At 40.6% G+C, this 17,018-nt stretch overlaps 1 protein-coding gene across 1 annotated transcript in view; it reads right to left on the bottom strand.

Annotated features, from left to right (window-relative positions):
- Positions 1 to 17,018, bottom strand: part of LOC126481823 (uncharacterized) — a 528,043-nt gene that overhangs the window by 42,883 nt on the left and 468,142 nt on the right. The window contains exon 6 of the mRNA XM_050105782.1: positions 1,645 to 1,748. Within this exon, the coding sequence (XP_049961739.1) occupies positions 1,666 to 1,748 (83 nt within the window). The 3' untranslated portion in view covers positions 1,645 to 1,665. The remainder of the gene's footprint in view (positions 1 to 1,644; positions 1,749 to 17,018) is intronic.

Below are 17,018 nucleotides of genomic sequence, written 5' to 3'. Positions count from 1 at the left end.
AAGCTGAAACAATGAATTAAAAGCACCGGCTGTGGCACAAATTTTAATTCATTACTTCAGCTTCCGTCCTTTTCGAACGTTTAAAGGTATTTGTTATTCCCCTGTGTATCATACGGTGGTGTTTGTCTACTGCGATTTGACCATGTGATGTAAATGGTTCTCCTTGAGATATTGCTGTATTGTAGCTCTGAAGTTCTGCAGCTCACTGACTGAAGTCTCAGTTCACATTTCAGTCTGGCAGCATTATCACCGAATGAGGGTTCTGTGAATCCACACGTTCAAGCTACTGGTGCTCCACTTCATCGAAAAAAAGTCACTTTTTGGTGAGCAACCAGTGTACAATGCATTACTGGACCCGTTTCTATTGTGGAATCTGTCACAGAAGATAAATACAGACTAGTCTTGCAAAATGAATTTCTACCGAATGCTCAGAAACAACTGGTTCATGCAGTCGTACAGGATAGAACACGTCCGTACCATCCTGCAGACGTCTTCCATGTCCTTAATTCGATATTCAAACATCGGATCGACGATCTAGACACCTTAGTTTTCATTGGACTTTATGTGGAATGGCTCTGTTATAATGCGTGTAATATTTCTGACGGAATTTTTAAAAGACTGAGTCTTCAAAAATGTTCCTGCAACACTCCAGGACACTAGTACTGAAATTTCCATAGAGGTTCCTCCAGCCTAAGATGATGTTGTTCACAAAGTGATTACGGAATTCATTTCAAGAATCTGTTGCAGAAATAAACAACTTTGAAAACCATATGTATTAAATTTTATGCTGTCTGCTACAACATAAATATGGAAACAAGAATGTATCATTCCATATTACGTTGTAGTACGCAAAAACTTTCTTTGTGCCTTTTTTGCGCCACCCTGTAAATCCTTAGCTTCGCAATTTTCTATGGGAGGGGGACAGCTAAAATACATAAATTGTCCGCTCGGATTTCAATTTATAGAGAAATCTCTAGGAGTGCTTGTTAAGAAGGGTAATCGGTAAAATAATGAATATTAAACTCTTGGTGTTCATGAATATTAAACACTTTGTGTTCACATCATATTGTATCAAAATGTGTGTGAAATATTGAAATAAGAATAGTAGCAGCAGTAGCGTAATTGAAACTTTCATAATCAAGAAATATGAGCTGAACTAACTTAACATTTACTCAGACAGAATCAACGAGGAACTTAAAACAGCAATGTGGGCACAAAAAAAAAAAAAAAAAAAAAAAATATATATATATATATATATATATATATATATATATATATATGACATAAGCTGTCTAAGGAGACTAATGACATCAATGGAATGTCGGATTGTGAACAACTGCAGGATATACACATTCCATAAAAAAATTATCTGCAGGAAATGGCAAAGGGGGAGAGACATAGGGGGTGAGAGACATTCCGACTTAGACATATAGTGCATACAAACGAGCAATGAGTGCAGTGACTCGCGGTGAGATACGAAAGAAAGCCTGTAAGCATTAGTTTTGGTAAAATTACCAGCGGCTGATGGTATCAATGTACAAATGATAACTTTGAAACATATTTTCAACAAGTTATGTTATTCTTATGTGAAGTGAAGATAAATAAATCTCTACAACTGCCGCTACCATTACAAGTAATACTGACCGCGGCGTATTAGGCCGTTCCTCAGCAGCAGGTCGCCGCAAGCAGCAGCAGCGCCATGGCGGAGCTTGGGAGAACTTGCCGCGGTCGCCAGGTCGCCGGGCCGCCTGTAACACAACACACGGCACGATGATTTATGATGCTTCACTACAGAGTGAGACAGACTGCAAAATTTGCACGATATTATTACTATTATTATAATTTTTAGAGATCAGTTTCTTTCCTATCAGTCTCCACTTTAGAGTATGCTACTGATGTGTTTGCCAATAACCTCCACCGATACTATGGGGTTTTATTTTTTAATGCCGTAAAATGTAGAACCCCATTTTTTTTTCTTGTTTCGACGAGTCTTCTGCGTAAATTTATTTCATTGTCTGTTATTTCACTTTATTATACTCTATGATGATATGGTGAATAAACAAGAAATTAATTATATATTCGTTTTGTAAACAAACAGAGCCATTCCTTGCTGCGCTGTATTTTATTTCATCCAGACGAGTTTCGCGTTTTTTATCTAAAAGGACCACCTTCGGGATCTAGAATGACACAATTTTGTATTTATATGTGTTATTAGTAGATTTTAATACAGTTCAGGTCCCATTTTGCACTAAATAAGCGATTACTTAGAGTTCTTCGCGTGTTTGGTTGCCGTCAGTGTTTCCTCTCTTCTGGTCACATGCTAGAGGTCACACTACAGCTCTATATACGACACATAAGCATGTTTTTAAGTTCTGAACTCTTTTCTTCTAATTTTTCAGCTTATTTACCGTTATTATTATGATGCAATATCAGTCTTCTGTCACTAATTATAGATATTTGATCGAAAACTGTGATTTCATGACGTAACTATAGTCAGTTAACTATATGTCTCACACTCTTTCGATTGTTTACGTACATATTGCCAATCTAATGAAGTCTATGCTGAAAGTGACGCCTATTCGTATCTATTATGTTTATCTCTGTGTTTGTTTGTGTGTTTGTTGGTGTGTGTGTATGAGAGAAAGAGAGAGAGAGAGAGAGAGAGAGAGAGAGAGAGACAGACAGAGAGAGAGAGCACGAGACAGAGTATACACACATGTTCTTTTTACCTTTTGTGGAGTGAGGGTGTTGGTGGTTATTCAGTGTCAGTTGTAGAATGTTGAATATGAATGTAATAGCTGCCAGAGAATGTGGAGAGGTTTATTGACAAGTGAGTAGAAGGACATGAGTGGTATTATTATTGTTATTAAAATACTATTATGGTAATAATCCTTTGTTGTAGTGTCACTCTATTATATCATCTATTAGTATAAACAATGCATTCTTTGCAATGTGGACGTGACTATTCAACAGGAATTTTATTGCAAGGTTATTAGGTACTTTTATTGTTGATTCTAATTACTTTCATGTTTTCTTCTCTAATGGTCGGTTTGTGATTGTGTTCTCTGAGGTGTTCTGTAAATACACAGTGGCTTGTTCCTTACTTCCAGGCGCTCAGGTGTTCTTAGTATCTGATATCAAATGTTCTGCCTGTTTGTCCTACGTATATGCCATCACAAGTGTTACACTGTAATTGGTAAACATCTACTTTGTGATATATTTCTTTGGTTTTTGTCAGTTTTGGGCTGTATTTTTTGATAGAATTCTCTGTTGTATATGCTATGTTTATTTCCTGTCTATTGAAAAAGTTGGTGATTTTATGTGTGAGTGTACCTTTGTATGTCACTGTACACCAACTTGAGTCTTTTCTTTCATTTTGCTGATTATTCTGTGTATTGTTATGGAACTGGGTATTTTTCACTGTGTTTGATTCTGTTGTGATGTTGTCAATAGTTCTGTGCTTTCTGCTTTTTATTTTACTTTTAATTTTCTTGATTAGCGTTGAGACTGAGTTACTATTGTAACCTTTGCTTTGATCTACCTGCATTATTATGTCAAGTTGTTTCTGGTACGTTTCTTCGTTGAGTGGCACTGTGTTGAGTCTATGGAATGTGTTGAAATGCTGCTTGCCTATATGAGTGTGGGTGGTTCGAGCATTGGGAAATGATAACATCAGTTGCTGTGGTTTTATGGTAAATTGGAAGCATATTCCTGATGTTATGCTATTTCATTGTTACATCTAGAAAGGTAATATGGTTGTTGTATTCCATGTATATTGTTAATTTTACGTATTTATGTACATTATTGACATCAATATCTAATTTTTCAATTTTTGTTTGTAGTTCATCCTTCAAGCAGAGGATGTCATTCATACATCAAAATAAATGTAGTATTTTTTGATCTTTTGCGACTATTTTTGTCAAAATTATCTCTTCACTGTCATTTATAGAAATACTTGCTAAGGTTCCTGCCACTGGGGACTCCATTGGGAATCCATCCTCTTGTGAATAAAATTCATTATTGCGCTGGAAGTAACTTTGTTCTATTGAGAACTTTGTTAATGTGTATCATTAATCCTTTCTTCAGGAAGTTCACTGTATGTTTTCAAGTACATGTCTATGATTTCTATAGTTTCTGGCAGTGGGATGTTCGAATGCATGCTTTCTATATTAAAAGAGATAAGTATTGCAGTATCTGGGATTTTTATAACTTTTATTTCTTGAATCAGCTGTGTAGTGTGTTTAATGCTTCTGTCTTCTTGTACTATTAAGTCTTCAGGCATTAATTTTAACATGTATCGTGCAAGCTTTTATGTGAGGGACTTTCTGAAATCCAGTATTGGACTTACAGGTAGAATCGGTTTGTAGATCTTTGTCTTGAAGGGACAGGTGCAGTGGGATTAATTTATGTCAGCTTTCACTTTTGTGTTGTCCTGTGTGATATCTATATTTTTCAGAGGGTTTTTTACTTTTATCTGGAATCATTTTTGGATTAGATTTTGTCAGATTGTTATTTTGTGAGTCGCTAATCAAGAAAATCAAAAATAAAATAACAGCAGGAAGCATAGAATCATTGACAACATCACAACAGAACACATTGCAAAACACCCACTTTCATAACAAGTACACAGAATAATCAGCAAAATGTATGAGAAAACTAAAGTTCGTACACAGTGAAATAAAAAGGTACACTCACGCACAAAATCACCAAATTTTTCGATAAACAGAAAATAAACACAGAATATACAACAGAGAATTCTATCAAAAAATACAAACCAAAACTGACAGAAACCAAAGAAATATATCAGAAAGCAGATGTTCATCAATTACAGTGTAGCACTTGTGATGGCAGATACGTAGGACAAATAGGCAGAACATTTGATATCAGATACTAAGAACACCTGAGTGCCTGGAAGTAAGGAACAAGCCAATGCGCATTTGCAGAACGCCTCAGAGAACACAATCACAAACCGACCACTAGAGAAGAAAACATGAAAGTAATTAGAATCAACATTGAAAGCACCTACTAACCTTGCAATAAAATCACCACACACAGAAAGCCCAAAAGAGAAAAGAAATTCTTGTTGACTGATCAAGTACACATTGGAAACAATACATTGTTTACACTAACAGACAAAATAATAGAATAACATTAGAACAGAGGATTTTTACCATAATAGTATTACAATTACAATAATAATACCACCCATATCCTTTCTTACTTACTTGTCCATAAACCTCTCCACAAGAATTTAACCCAAAACTCACATCAGCTGAGCACCGGAAGTTCCAACAATTCTCTGACAGCTATCAGACTGATATTCAACATTCTACAACTGTCACTGTATAACCACCCCCCCCCTTCTCTCTCTCTCTCTCTCTCTCTCCCTGGCCGGCCGCTGTGGCTGAGCGGTTCTAGGCGCTTCAGTCTGGATCCGGACCGACCGCTACGGTCGCAGGTTCGAACCCTGCCTTGGGCATGATGTGTGTGATGCCCTTAGGTTAGTTAGGTTTAAGTAGCTATAAGATCCAGGGGATTGATGACCTCAGATGCGAAGTCCCATAGTGCTCAGAGCCATTTGGACCATCTTTCTCTCCCTCTCTCTCTCTCTCTCTCTCTCTCACTCTCTCTCTCTCTCTCTCTCTCTCTCTCTCACACACACACACACACACACACACACATATATATATATATATATATATATATATATATATATATATATATATGTGTGTGTGTGTGTGTGTGTGTGTGTGTGTGTGTGTGTGTATGTATGTATATGTGGATACAAACATAACAGAAATGAATAGAGGTTATTTTCAGCATAGAATTCGTTAGGGTGGTAACATCTACGCAGATAAACCAAACGGGACGGAACAGTAAGTGTGAACATCAAGAAATATTAAAGAAACGAAAAATAGTAGAGCATCAGGAGAAGATTCTGTCAATCTACATTTATTTAAATACGCGAGCAAGATAATTATAGACAGATTCTGACAATTTGATTGAAAGTCTAACATTTCTGACGAGTTTAGAACGATGATTGTATCCTGTCTTCGAGGTGTCCGTGACGGCATCCATCAACGAGTTAACTGCAGACCACGGTAGCCCGTGCTGTCAAGTGCTGTTCTGGTACAGACGGCGTTCGGCAGCTGCTCTGGCCAGCATGATGTCGAGATCTCTCATCGATTGAAACCGTCAGCTCTTGGGTTCCGATATCCACGCTCCCACTCGCGGCATTCAGTTGACATAACACAGAGTGACAGAATGACGTACCCGCATGAGTCATACAACCTCAGTACAAATCGATGCCCTCCCAGCTTATGGCCGTTGTTGTTGCCAGAGGTGGTAGCTCTGTGCACAACGTTTCGTTTTCCGTAGACACAAAAAAAAGTTATTCGTCAAACTTCCAAGTGGTGGGGTCCCAATTAAATCAGAAGCATAACTTCCCTAACCTACAAGAAATCTAACTTCTGTCATCTTCCATTTGACACAAGAACGGAAATGGGCTTTTATATCTCTTGGATATGAGAGGCAAGATAACAAAATATACGCGAAATTCGAAAACCGTATCATCAGTACAGGAGAGATCTTGTTGCGAATGCATCAAGATTGGAATTGTAAACCATCAGAACCATTTCACATAGCATATTTCTGGCTTTGATTTAGCTCATCTCAAGTTTTTCAATACCTTTATTGAATAACCAGATCCCAAAATACGTAATTCAGGGCGTAACATACATTTTACCAAAAGATGGAAATCAATACTTTTCTAGTTACCTCCGTGTCACATGTGAAGTGTTCACATCACACACACACAAAGCAAAATTTTGTGTACACACTTGATGAAAAATATCATCAGAAGAAAAGCAAGCATGCACAAAGAAATTTCAGCTCTTCATACCCTGTCCAGTCACATTGAAGTGGCCACCTGTCAGAAGACTGAATAACCATCGTTTGCAGCATTTTTCGGAGTCAGTGTGTTGTCAGACGTTACCGACAGGGATGTGGAGCCGTACCACTCAAGTACCATGGCCACCTGCCCTTGGTTTCTCGGTTGAGAATGGATGACACCAACAGCCCGACCCAGGTAGTCCCACAATTTCTTGATGGGGTTAAGGCTGGCGACTTTAGTGGCCTACAGAACAGGGTAAACTCATCCTTGTAGCCTTTGAACCATGCACATATAAGTAAAATGGGAGCTGTGTGACATGATGGTGGATGTCATTGCGCCGAGGAAAAACAGCATGTAGGGGTGCACATGATTCCCTAGGGTAGATGCACACTTGTGTTGACCCATCGTGCCTTCCAGAATGACGAGAGCACCCACGGAATGGCACGAAAGAATTCCCCAGACCATGAGGCTTCCTGCATCGGCTGGACCTTTCATACATTTCACGCCATACACGCCAGCAGCCATCTGTCCGATGGAGCATAAAAAGTTATTCATCTGCAAAGGCCACCTGTCGCCCACTCAGTGGACGCGATGCTGCGGTACTGGCATGCAAATTCCAGCATTCGTCGTTGACGAACAGCAGTCCCATGTGTGCATGAACCAGACCGTACGCTGAGGTCATTATGCAGGATCGTTCGATGAACGATCGTTGAGATGACACTGTTGGTGACTCCTTCGTTCATTCGGTCGGTCAGCTGCTCCCAGCTGCACTCGTCCAAACACGTCTCTGCAACCATAGTTAAAGCGTTCACCCCTATCTCATATGGCCTAAGGTGGACCACACCTGCCTCGGCGCAGGTTTTGGATACTGCCATTTTCCTATGCACGGCATACTTTAACCAATTATCATGCCCTTTTGGACGCCAGATAAATAGCTGCGTTCGCGCATTACTACAACGACTGCACTGTTTTCCGCGTACCCCGACACGCTTTTTATACCATCCATTGCTAGTGCTGCTACCTGCCGTGGTTATCACACCTTAACTTCGAACAGCGATGGTCGTCACATTAATGTGACTGAACCGTGATGATTCTAATACACACTAGACACAAAACCGTACTTATTTCTGGCCCCTATTGAAAACAAGAAATTTTTAGCCAACATAGACGGTTTATCATGTGTGAAAATTACCGAACTATCAGTTTAATAATTCATGGCTCTAAAATACTAACACGGGTTTCTTTACAGACGATTGGAAAAACTGGTAGAATCCGACATGGTGGAGGATCACTTTGGATTCCGTAGAAATGTTGGAATACGTGAGGCAATACTGACCCTACGACTTATCTTAGAAGATAGATTAAGGAAAGGAAAACCTACGTTTCTAGCATTTGTAGACTTATTGAAGGCTTTTGGCAATGTTGAATGGAATATTCTCTTTCAAATTCTATAGGTGGCAGGGCCAAATACAGGGAGCGAAAGGCTATATACAATTTATACAGAAACCAGATGGCAGTCACCTGAGTCGTGGATCATGAGAGGGAAGCAGTGGTTGGGAAGGGAGTGAGACAGGGTTGTAGCCTATACCCGATGTTATTCTGTCTGTATATTGAGCAAACAGTAAATGAAACAAAAGAGAAATTTGGAGTAGGAAATAAAATCCATGGAGAAGGAATAAAAACTTTGAGGTTTGCCGATGACATTGTAATTATGTCAGAGACAGCAAAGGACCAGGAAGAGCTGTTGAACGGAATGGACAGTGTCTTGAAAGGAGGATATAAGATCAACATCAAGAAAAGAAAAACGAGGATAGTGAAATTTAGTCGAATTAAGTCAGGTGATGCTGCGGGAATTAGATTAGGAAATGAGACACTTAAAGTAGTACACGAGTTTTCCTGTTTGGGGGAGCAAAATAACAGATGAAGGTCGAAGCAGAGATGATATAATATGTAGACTGGGAATGGCAAGGAAAACGTTTCTGGAGAAGAGGAATTTGTTAACATCGAGTATAGATTTAAGTGTCAGAAAGTCTTTTCTGAAAGTATTTGTGTGGAGTGTACCATGTATAGAAGTGAAACATAGACGATAATTAGTTTAGACAATAAGAGAACAGATGCTTTCGACATGTGGTGCTACAGAAAAATACTGAAGATTAGATGGGTAGATCACGTAACTAATGAGGAGGTACTGAACAGAATGGGAGAGAAGAGGAATTTGTGTCACTACTTGACTAGAAGAAGGGTTCAGTTGGTAGGACATATTCCGAGGCATCAAGGGATCACCAATTTAGTGTTGTAGGGCAGTGTGGAGGGTAAAAATAGTAGAGGGACACCATGACATGAATACATTAAGCAGATTCAGAAGGATGGGTTGAGTTCGGTTGTTTGGGGATGGAGACCAGACAGCAAGGTCATCGGTCTCATTGGATTTGGTGAATAAGGGAAAGGAAGTCGGCCGTGCCCTTTAAAAGGAACCATCCCGGCATTTTCCTGGAGTGACTTAGGGAAATCACGGAAAACCTAAATCAGGATGGCCGAACGCGGGATTGAACAGTCGTCCTCCCGAATGCGAGTCCAGTGTCTAACCACTGCGCCACCTCGCTCGGTCAGAAGGATGTAAGTTGCAGTAGTTATTTGGAATAAAGAAGCTTGCACAGGATAGAGTAGCATGGACGGCTGCATCAAACCAGTTTATGGACTGAAGACCACAACAACAGGTCAAAGCTATTGGGTTCAAGATGAGGATGGATCTGAAATTGGACTTCTGAATTAATACAACACCTCCAAGTATTCAGGCGTCCTTCGAAGAAGACAATTTATGCAGTAACCCAGAAAATAACGAATCACATTTACAAACGTAAAGAGAATTTCTTCGAATTTCGAATCTAAACTAAATGGCAAAACCACCACCATAAATGGTCAGCATAATGAGGGTGGATTATGACTGAAGAACGAATACAGCATAGACGAAAGAGTAATGATAAGGAGAACAGCGACTTGCTTCCTTCTAAAACAGTGAATGACAGAGTAGCGGAAAAGTTGAGAGAATACCCCTATTCAGTGAAGACGATTACACCTGTTGGTTGAAGCAAGGAGGATATCAGAAGCAGACTGACACGGACAAACACAGCTTTCTTAAAAAATGAGGACTGATGAAACGCAATAGCTCCCAAATGTCTACATGAGTAGCTCAACATGATATGGAAATTGTAACACTGAAAATTCAGATAAAATATCTTCTGCGCCATGTAACATTTTTCGCCGTTTAATACCATTGTTAACGGGTAACGTGCTTCTAACTCTAAATCTGTAAGCTTTATTACAGAAAGTGCACCGAAGAGCCACAAAACTGGTAAACCTGCCTCACATCGTATGGGGCTCCAGCGAGCACGCTTAAGTGCCGCAACACGACGTGGCATGAACTCGACTAATGTCTGAAGTAGTGCTGGAGGGAAATCACACCATGAATCCTGCAGGGGGGTCTATAAATCCGTAAGAGTACGAGGGAGTGGAAGTCTCGTCTGAACAGCAAGCTGCAAGGCGTCCCAGATATGCTCGATAATGTTCATGTCTGGGGGTTTGGTGGCCAGCCGAAGTGTGTAAATTCAGAAGAGTGTTCCTGGAGCCACTCTGTAGCAATCTTTGAATGTGTGGGGTGTCACATTGTCCTGCTGGAATTGGCCAAGTCCGTCGAAATGCACAATGGGCATGAATTAATACTGGTGATCAGACAAAATGCTTACGTACGTGTCACCTGCCAGAGTCGTATCTGGACGTATCAGGCGTCCCATATCACTCATATTGCACACACCTCACACAATTACGGAGCCTCCACCAGCTTGAACAATCCCCTGCTGACATGCTGGGTTCATGGATTTAGAAGGTTGTCTCCATACCCGTACACGTCCATCCGCTCAATATAATTTGAGCACAATTTCACTTTTTCTGTATTTAGCGGGGCAAGAGACTTTTGATAGCTTGGTACGTACTTTATTGTTCTTATGTTAATGTAATGTGATTTGCTCATTTGCTTAAAGCGAATCCAATACAGTCTTTCACTAATTAAAAGTAAATTGCTTGCCTTTTCCCAAATTTTGCATTACGTTATGCTGATGAAACTGAAAGCCATTTTTTACTTAACAAAGTTCCAGTTACATTGAGTACTTTATTTAACTTTACTTTCAAAATTTAGTATTTCAGATTAAGTAACTGAAAACTCATTTCTTTCTGATTCATTTATTGTCTCTTTTACTGTTGTGTTGTGGAAAAGTGTGACAAGCTTCTGCTGCCACGCCAGTGATTATTTGCTTGATTTTCTTTGCCATTTCCTTTCTTAGGAACCTGGATATTCGTTGCCCTAGTGAGCTGCCGACCGTTTAGTTATCGTTTTTTTGGCTAATTAGTATTTTTTGTATTAAATATTACGTGGCATCCCCCCCCCCCCCCCCCCGAATGTGGTTTTTGAGCGATCACACCTAATTCAATCCGTTTTAAAATTATCATCAGTATTTAGATTAGGTTTAGAATAGATTCTCTTTTCAGAAAGGTCTGTTGCACACTTTCCTCCTTTTACCTAGCATTATTTTTCTTCGGTAACGATAGCATTACGCTCCGTAAAATTTCACTGGGCATACACAAGCACGGTCATTTACATCACAGTACAGTAGGCCGACTAGGAAGGGGCAGGTTACAAAGTGAAACGTGAATAATCAGACATCTGGAGATGAAGTACCGGATTTATTAAAGAATTTAATGTGGAGGAGTGCGAAACGAAGATGTGCTAAAATGAATACACGAAAGAAATATGATTGAGATCCTTACGAGATTAATGGACAGGTTAGGCGAACGCTTACTAAGCCATCCAGAAATTGTTAACTTATAGCTGAAAGGAACGTAGTTCGAACAGGAAAAGTAGTAGGGTCAGAGAAAGACAAGAATATGTTAACAGACTGTTGAAAAAGTGTAACAGTTACTCGGCGATGAAAAGACTACCACAAAATTAGGAAATATCTAGGACTGAATCAAATGAGTTTCAGACCAAATCATAAAACAAACAAAACGAACATACAGTTTAATACATTGAGGGGGCAGTATGATAGTTTCCTGGGAAACGGATTTTTTATCGCTTCACATCAGTTCCCACATAGCATTTTGCTACGAAAGTGTTGGCGGTAAATAGCACGCGACATCCAGGAAATACTGGACCACACAGTTAGACTACGGCATAGGATAGTCCTCACTTTGTTGGACGTCCATAAGGAATCGTCTGCTATGTCTAATAGACGCTGGAGCACTGAAATGGCTGTGCACTTGTCTGTGTGGATCTTTCAGTTTCATCCGTTGAGTGACACGCTCTTTGCATGCATATGTTTGCCTCGTATTAACTGCACAGAAATCACAAACTCTCTTATGTTATGGACAGTGGAAATGTCGTCGATAAGACTGCACTGGACACTTGAACGATATTTTCATACTGAAATGGACAATTGAAAGTCGTCTCTCAGACTGGAATGAAACTGGGACATCATGGCTAGCAGTTACCAAAATGTAGGGTTTTGGATAATTCGCTCCTCAACATATTTTATACCGAGGGTACTCAGAGCAGAGTTTAAGGTAGAACTCTCCTTATACGGATTTCTTACGTCGTGGTGCAGCAGGACAACGAGCCGCTACACTGATCAGCCAAAGCATTATGACCACTGCCCTTCGCGACATTGAGTGCCGCCTGATGGCGTTTCGGGCACGTGACTCGATAGCAACAGTATGTAAGCGGAGCGGACGCGGACGGGGGATCAGCCTAGCGAGATATGGGCTACAAATGGGGAAACCCATTGAGATAAGTGACTTTGACAAAGGGCAGAATATTATTACGCAGAGCCTCTGAACGGGCATTTGGAAAACGGCGAAGCTGGTAGAATGTTCACGTTCTACTCTCGTGAGCATCTACAGAAAGAGAGAGAAGGACAGTGAAACTACCACTAGCCGCTAAATGTTTGGACGTCCACGACTATTCAGAGTACGTGCGGCTCGGAGGCTTGCCTGCTCTGTAAAGTACAAAAGACCTATGGCATGTCTGCCGAATGAGCACAATGCAGACGCACCCACATGTGTCACGGAACACACTGTATATTGTTGAACACGGAACTCCGCAGCACACCACCCCTTCGTGTTCACATGTTGACCGAACGACATCGTCAGTTACGATTTACAGTGGGCACAGAGCCATTTTGTTTCGACCGTCGGTAATTTCCAAGATGACTGCCTATCGATGTGGCAGAGTCCTACATATCGAATGTGCGATTGTAAATTGATCATGCGAGTCTGGTGATCAATTATTTGTGATCGTAATTTTTATTTGTTTTCTGTCGTTCCCTTAGTTGTTGTAAATTACATACCTCCGTGGATTGTTTGTAAGTTGGCAGGGAAACCCAGACAATTTCTGTCGGTAGCGAATGGGATGTCTGGTGTTATTGACGGTTCTTAGGCGGATTCTCTCACAGAGAAAAATATAGTTCCATGCTTATCCAGCGTAGAAAATTGTTTGACTTTTTGTCGACAGTATGGAGTACTACCGGCCGAGAAAAGGAGGGACAGTGTAAACTGAGGTGGTGCGAAGTGTGTAAAACTTCGTAAGAAGAGTTTAGATGCTGATATACCGTTACAATTTCATTGCGGATAGTGCGAAAAACGAACGAGTATCAGGAAGAATACGTGGTTCGACTTTTCCAAATTATCCATCCAGACCAGCGTAATTCTTCTCTCTTGCTGGATTCGAGATTACACCTTGCAAGTAACAGCATCGGAAACTGACTTCCCTGTTAATACTGTGTGCTAGTATTTCGGGTTTTGCAAAAATGGTTCAAATGGCTCTGAGCAGTATGGGACTTAACATCTATGGTCATCAGTCCCCTAGAACTTAGAACTACTTAAACCTAACTAACCTAAGGACAGCACACAACACCCAGCCATCACGAGGCAGAGAAATCGGGTTTTGCAGAGAAGTGTTTTATGTGGTAGTGACGAGCGACAGTGTACCGATCGCTAAACCGAGTAAAGTTGTGGAAGTGGACTAATCGCACGTAGCAAGAAGGAAGAACCAGAAGGACGATCTTAAAAGATCGAAATCGATCATATTTGGGTGTTCGGCCGTATAGAACGAGAGTTCCGGAAGTGATTCGTTGTGAGAGTGTTGCCCTGAGACCAGGTCACTTTAGGACGTCTGATAAAGCACTTCATACTGCCTCGTAGTAAAATCATTACAGACAGGTTTCAGTCCTACAAGACACTCAAAGCAGAAGGATTGGACCACGAGTTTGTCAACCACTCTATAGAGTACGTGTCTTCGGATGACCCCAGTGCGCACACGCAGAACATCGAGCGGCTATGGAAATCTGAGAAGTGTTCAGTTAAAAGAGAAGGGCGTCCAGGAGAAAGAGAGAACTATACTTGTTTCAGCACCTCTGTTTCCACAACTTGCGTTTGCAGGGAAATGTTAACGCATGTGACACTCTACCCATATTCCCGCATGATATTGGCAGAGTTTACCCAGACCATGGCAAAAAGGAAATTGTTCCCGTAGCGTACACATCACATGGACTTTCACATCACAACACCGACGACGAGTAAGGTAAGTCGTCTGTCTTGTAATTACACGTATTTTCGTAATGCTCTTATTTTGTCGTTGCTTTAGTGACCACTATAAACGTACTCATAACTCCCGCCACCAGAGTCGCATGGTCGATTTACGGTATCATGTTCCATATGTATCGTTTTGACCCCGCGACTTCAATAGGCAATTATTCTTGGAAATTTCCCGGCATCGATCAATGGAAACGTGTTGGCTCTTTGGGTGAAAAACGTTTTTGCCGCACGAGGTCGTTGGTCGTCTCCGTAGACGCAGTCATCGAGGTGAACGGCGACTCGAAGTGTGCAGTGCGCCACGGACGCAGGTTGGTGAGAGCAGTATTATGTTATCGGAGACATTCTCACGCGCTTTCATGGGACCTGTGGTATTAATCGAAGGCACACCGACAGCTGCAAACCAACCTGCATTCCTTCACTCTTGATGTCTTCCCCGACGGCGATGTCACCTTTCGGCTGTATAATTCTCCATATCTCGAAACCAGAACCGCTGTACAGTGGTCTTAGGAGCACGTAGTTAACTCACGCTGATGGCTCAGCTGGTAAATTGACGTAACGTAAATCCTAAAGAACGCATCTGGATCGTTATGGGGCGCTATAACCGCGTATGCAAACCAGCGCCCAGTTATTTACGGGTATTACATGACCTGTGCCTAGATTTCTAATGCCACATACCTCCACAAACCTACGAAACAAACTATCGGGTCAGTGATACGCAGAATCGGTGATGTATTTCGTTCCAAAGATGGACAGACGAGCTATTAAGCAGGTTGTCGTAATGTTTTGGATCGTGTGTACAAAACAGGATATGTGCCTTCTTCGTAGAATAAGTTCACTGCTTCTACGTTGTACATGTTCACCTGACATGTCGTCAATTGAAGTTGTCTAGCTGTCTGCGATACTGCTGGTCTGCGTTCGCTCATCATTTTCTTTTGTCTTTTAGCAACCACTTGCTTCATGGGCTCACCTAACAACTGTATTCTTTATCACCTCCATGAGACCCATGAGACATCATGTAACACCGCGGGTAGCTTTGAATAGGACGTCAGTTGAACAAAGCAGAGCGTCGACAAGTTTCTTCATGTATGCTATATCACGTTGAGGGTAGTAAGCCAGGATTACATATGACAGAGCTACCAAATTGCGCACCTACAGGTTAGTATATTTCACCCGAAATTTCAAGTAGCATCGCGCAACAGTGAAAATGTAAACTGCATTAAACCAGCCATGTGTTATTAGTTCATCCCGATGATAACGAAAGAAAATGGAAAATTCGCTCTGGTTTTCGTTTCACAGGTGTTCTCATCGATAAAGGAAGATGAAACTTAGTGGCAAAACAGGTATAAGTTCTATATACGGCTGCTGGTCCCGGCGGAGGCTCGAGTCCTCCCTTGGGCTTGGGTCTGTATGTTTGTCCTTAGGATAATTTAGGTTAAATAGTGTGTAAGCTTAGGGACTGATAACCTTAGCACTTAAGTCCCATGAGATTTCACAAACATTTGAACAATTTTGTTATATATGGCCAGAGTAAAGCAATGCAATAATAATACTAATCAATGCTCACTTCGCACAAGCTTAAAACCTTACTTCATTTAATACTGTAGGTTGTAGTGATCGTAATTCGACCTTATATTTTGTCCTAAAGCGAGTTTTACATATCTATTTTGTGTGAGATGAATTTGAAACGAGCTTGTGTGATGATTTTCGAAATCACCGTTATTATGTAGCCGTAATTAATTTGTGTAGAAAAAAAGTAAATCCCACAAAATTAAGTTAAGAGTGCGGACAAGATTTGCTAAGTCTGTGGAGAACTGACACATTCTTCGTAAGAAATAGAATACAGCAATTACTGAAAAAAAACTATCACAGATATTTTGACAGTATAATCGAATATGGATCCCATATGTTGTATGCTATTTCCGACATTTGAATTAGGGGCAAAAGAGGTTCAAGGAGCTCAGAAATCACATAATAGACGGTTTTTCCTGCAAAATTCCTGCTATTATAGTGGAAAATGAAGCTAAAATGAACTACTAATAACCAGCCGTAATATTCCGTCTGTCGTGCGTCCAGTTTCATAAGAAGAAGATATAGGTTATCTAATTGAAGAAGCTAATTCTGTTGAGCCTAGCACTTCAAGGGATTTTACTGAAGTTTCTTATGACATTCAAACAAGGTAACACAAAGTCATTTTAGTGATCTGACTACAAATTTGGATTTTTAAAAAAACAAACTGTGCTTCTAGTGTAGCGCCTATAAGAATATATGTCATATCATCAAATGTAAACGTTTAAATTTATCGGAATAGAGAGAAGAAGTACCCACTTTCTTTTTATAACGCAGGCCAATGTGAAACGCTTAATGCAAGCTAATGGAAATAATATTGAAGAGTGGAGACTTCCGTTCTTGGTACAGTTTGAAAGCTGTAGTTCTCCGTTTGTTAATGAGCTTCATTCCATTCTGAATGACTGCGCGCAGGCCGGTG

The sequence above is a fragment of the Schistocerca serialis genome, chromosome 5 (assembly GCF_023864345.2).
Source record: "Schistocerca serialis cubense isolate TAMUIC-IGC-003099 chromosome 5, iqSchSeri2.2, whole genome shotgun sequence".
Classification (NCBI taxonomy): domain Eukaryota; kingdom Metazoa; phylum Arthropoda; class Insecta; order Orthoptera; family Acrididae; genus Schistocerca; species Schistocerca serialis.
This window is presented reverse-complemented; position numbering and strand designations above follow the sequence as displayed.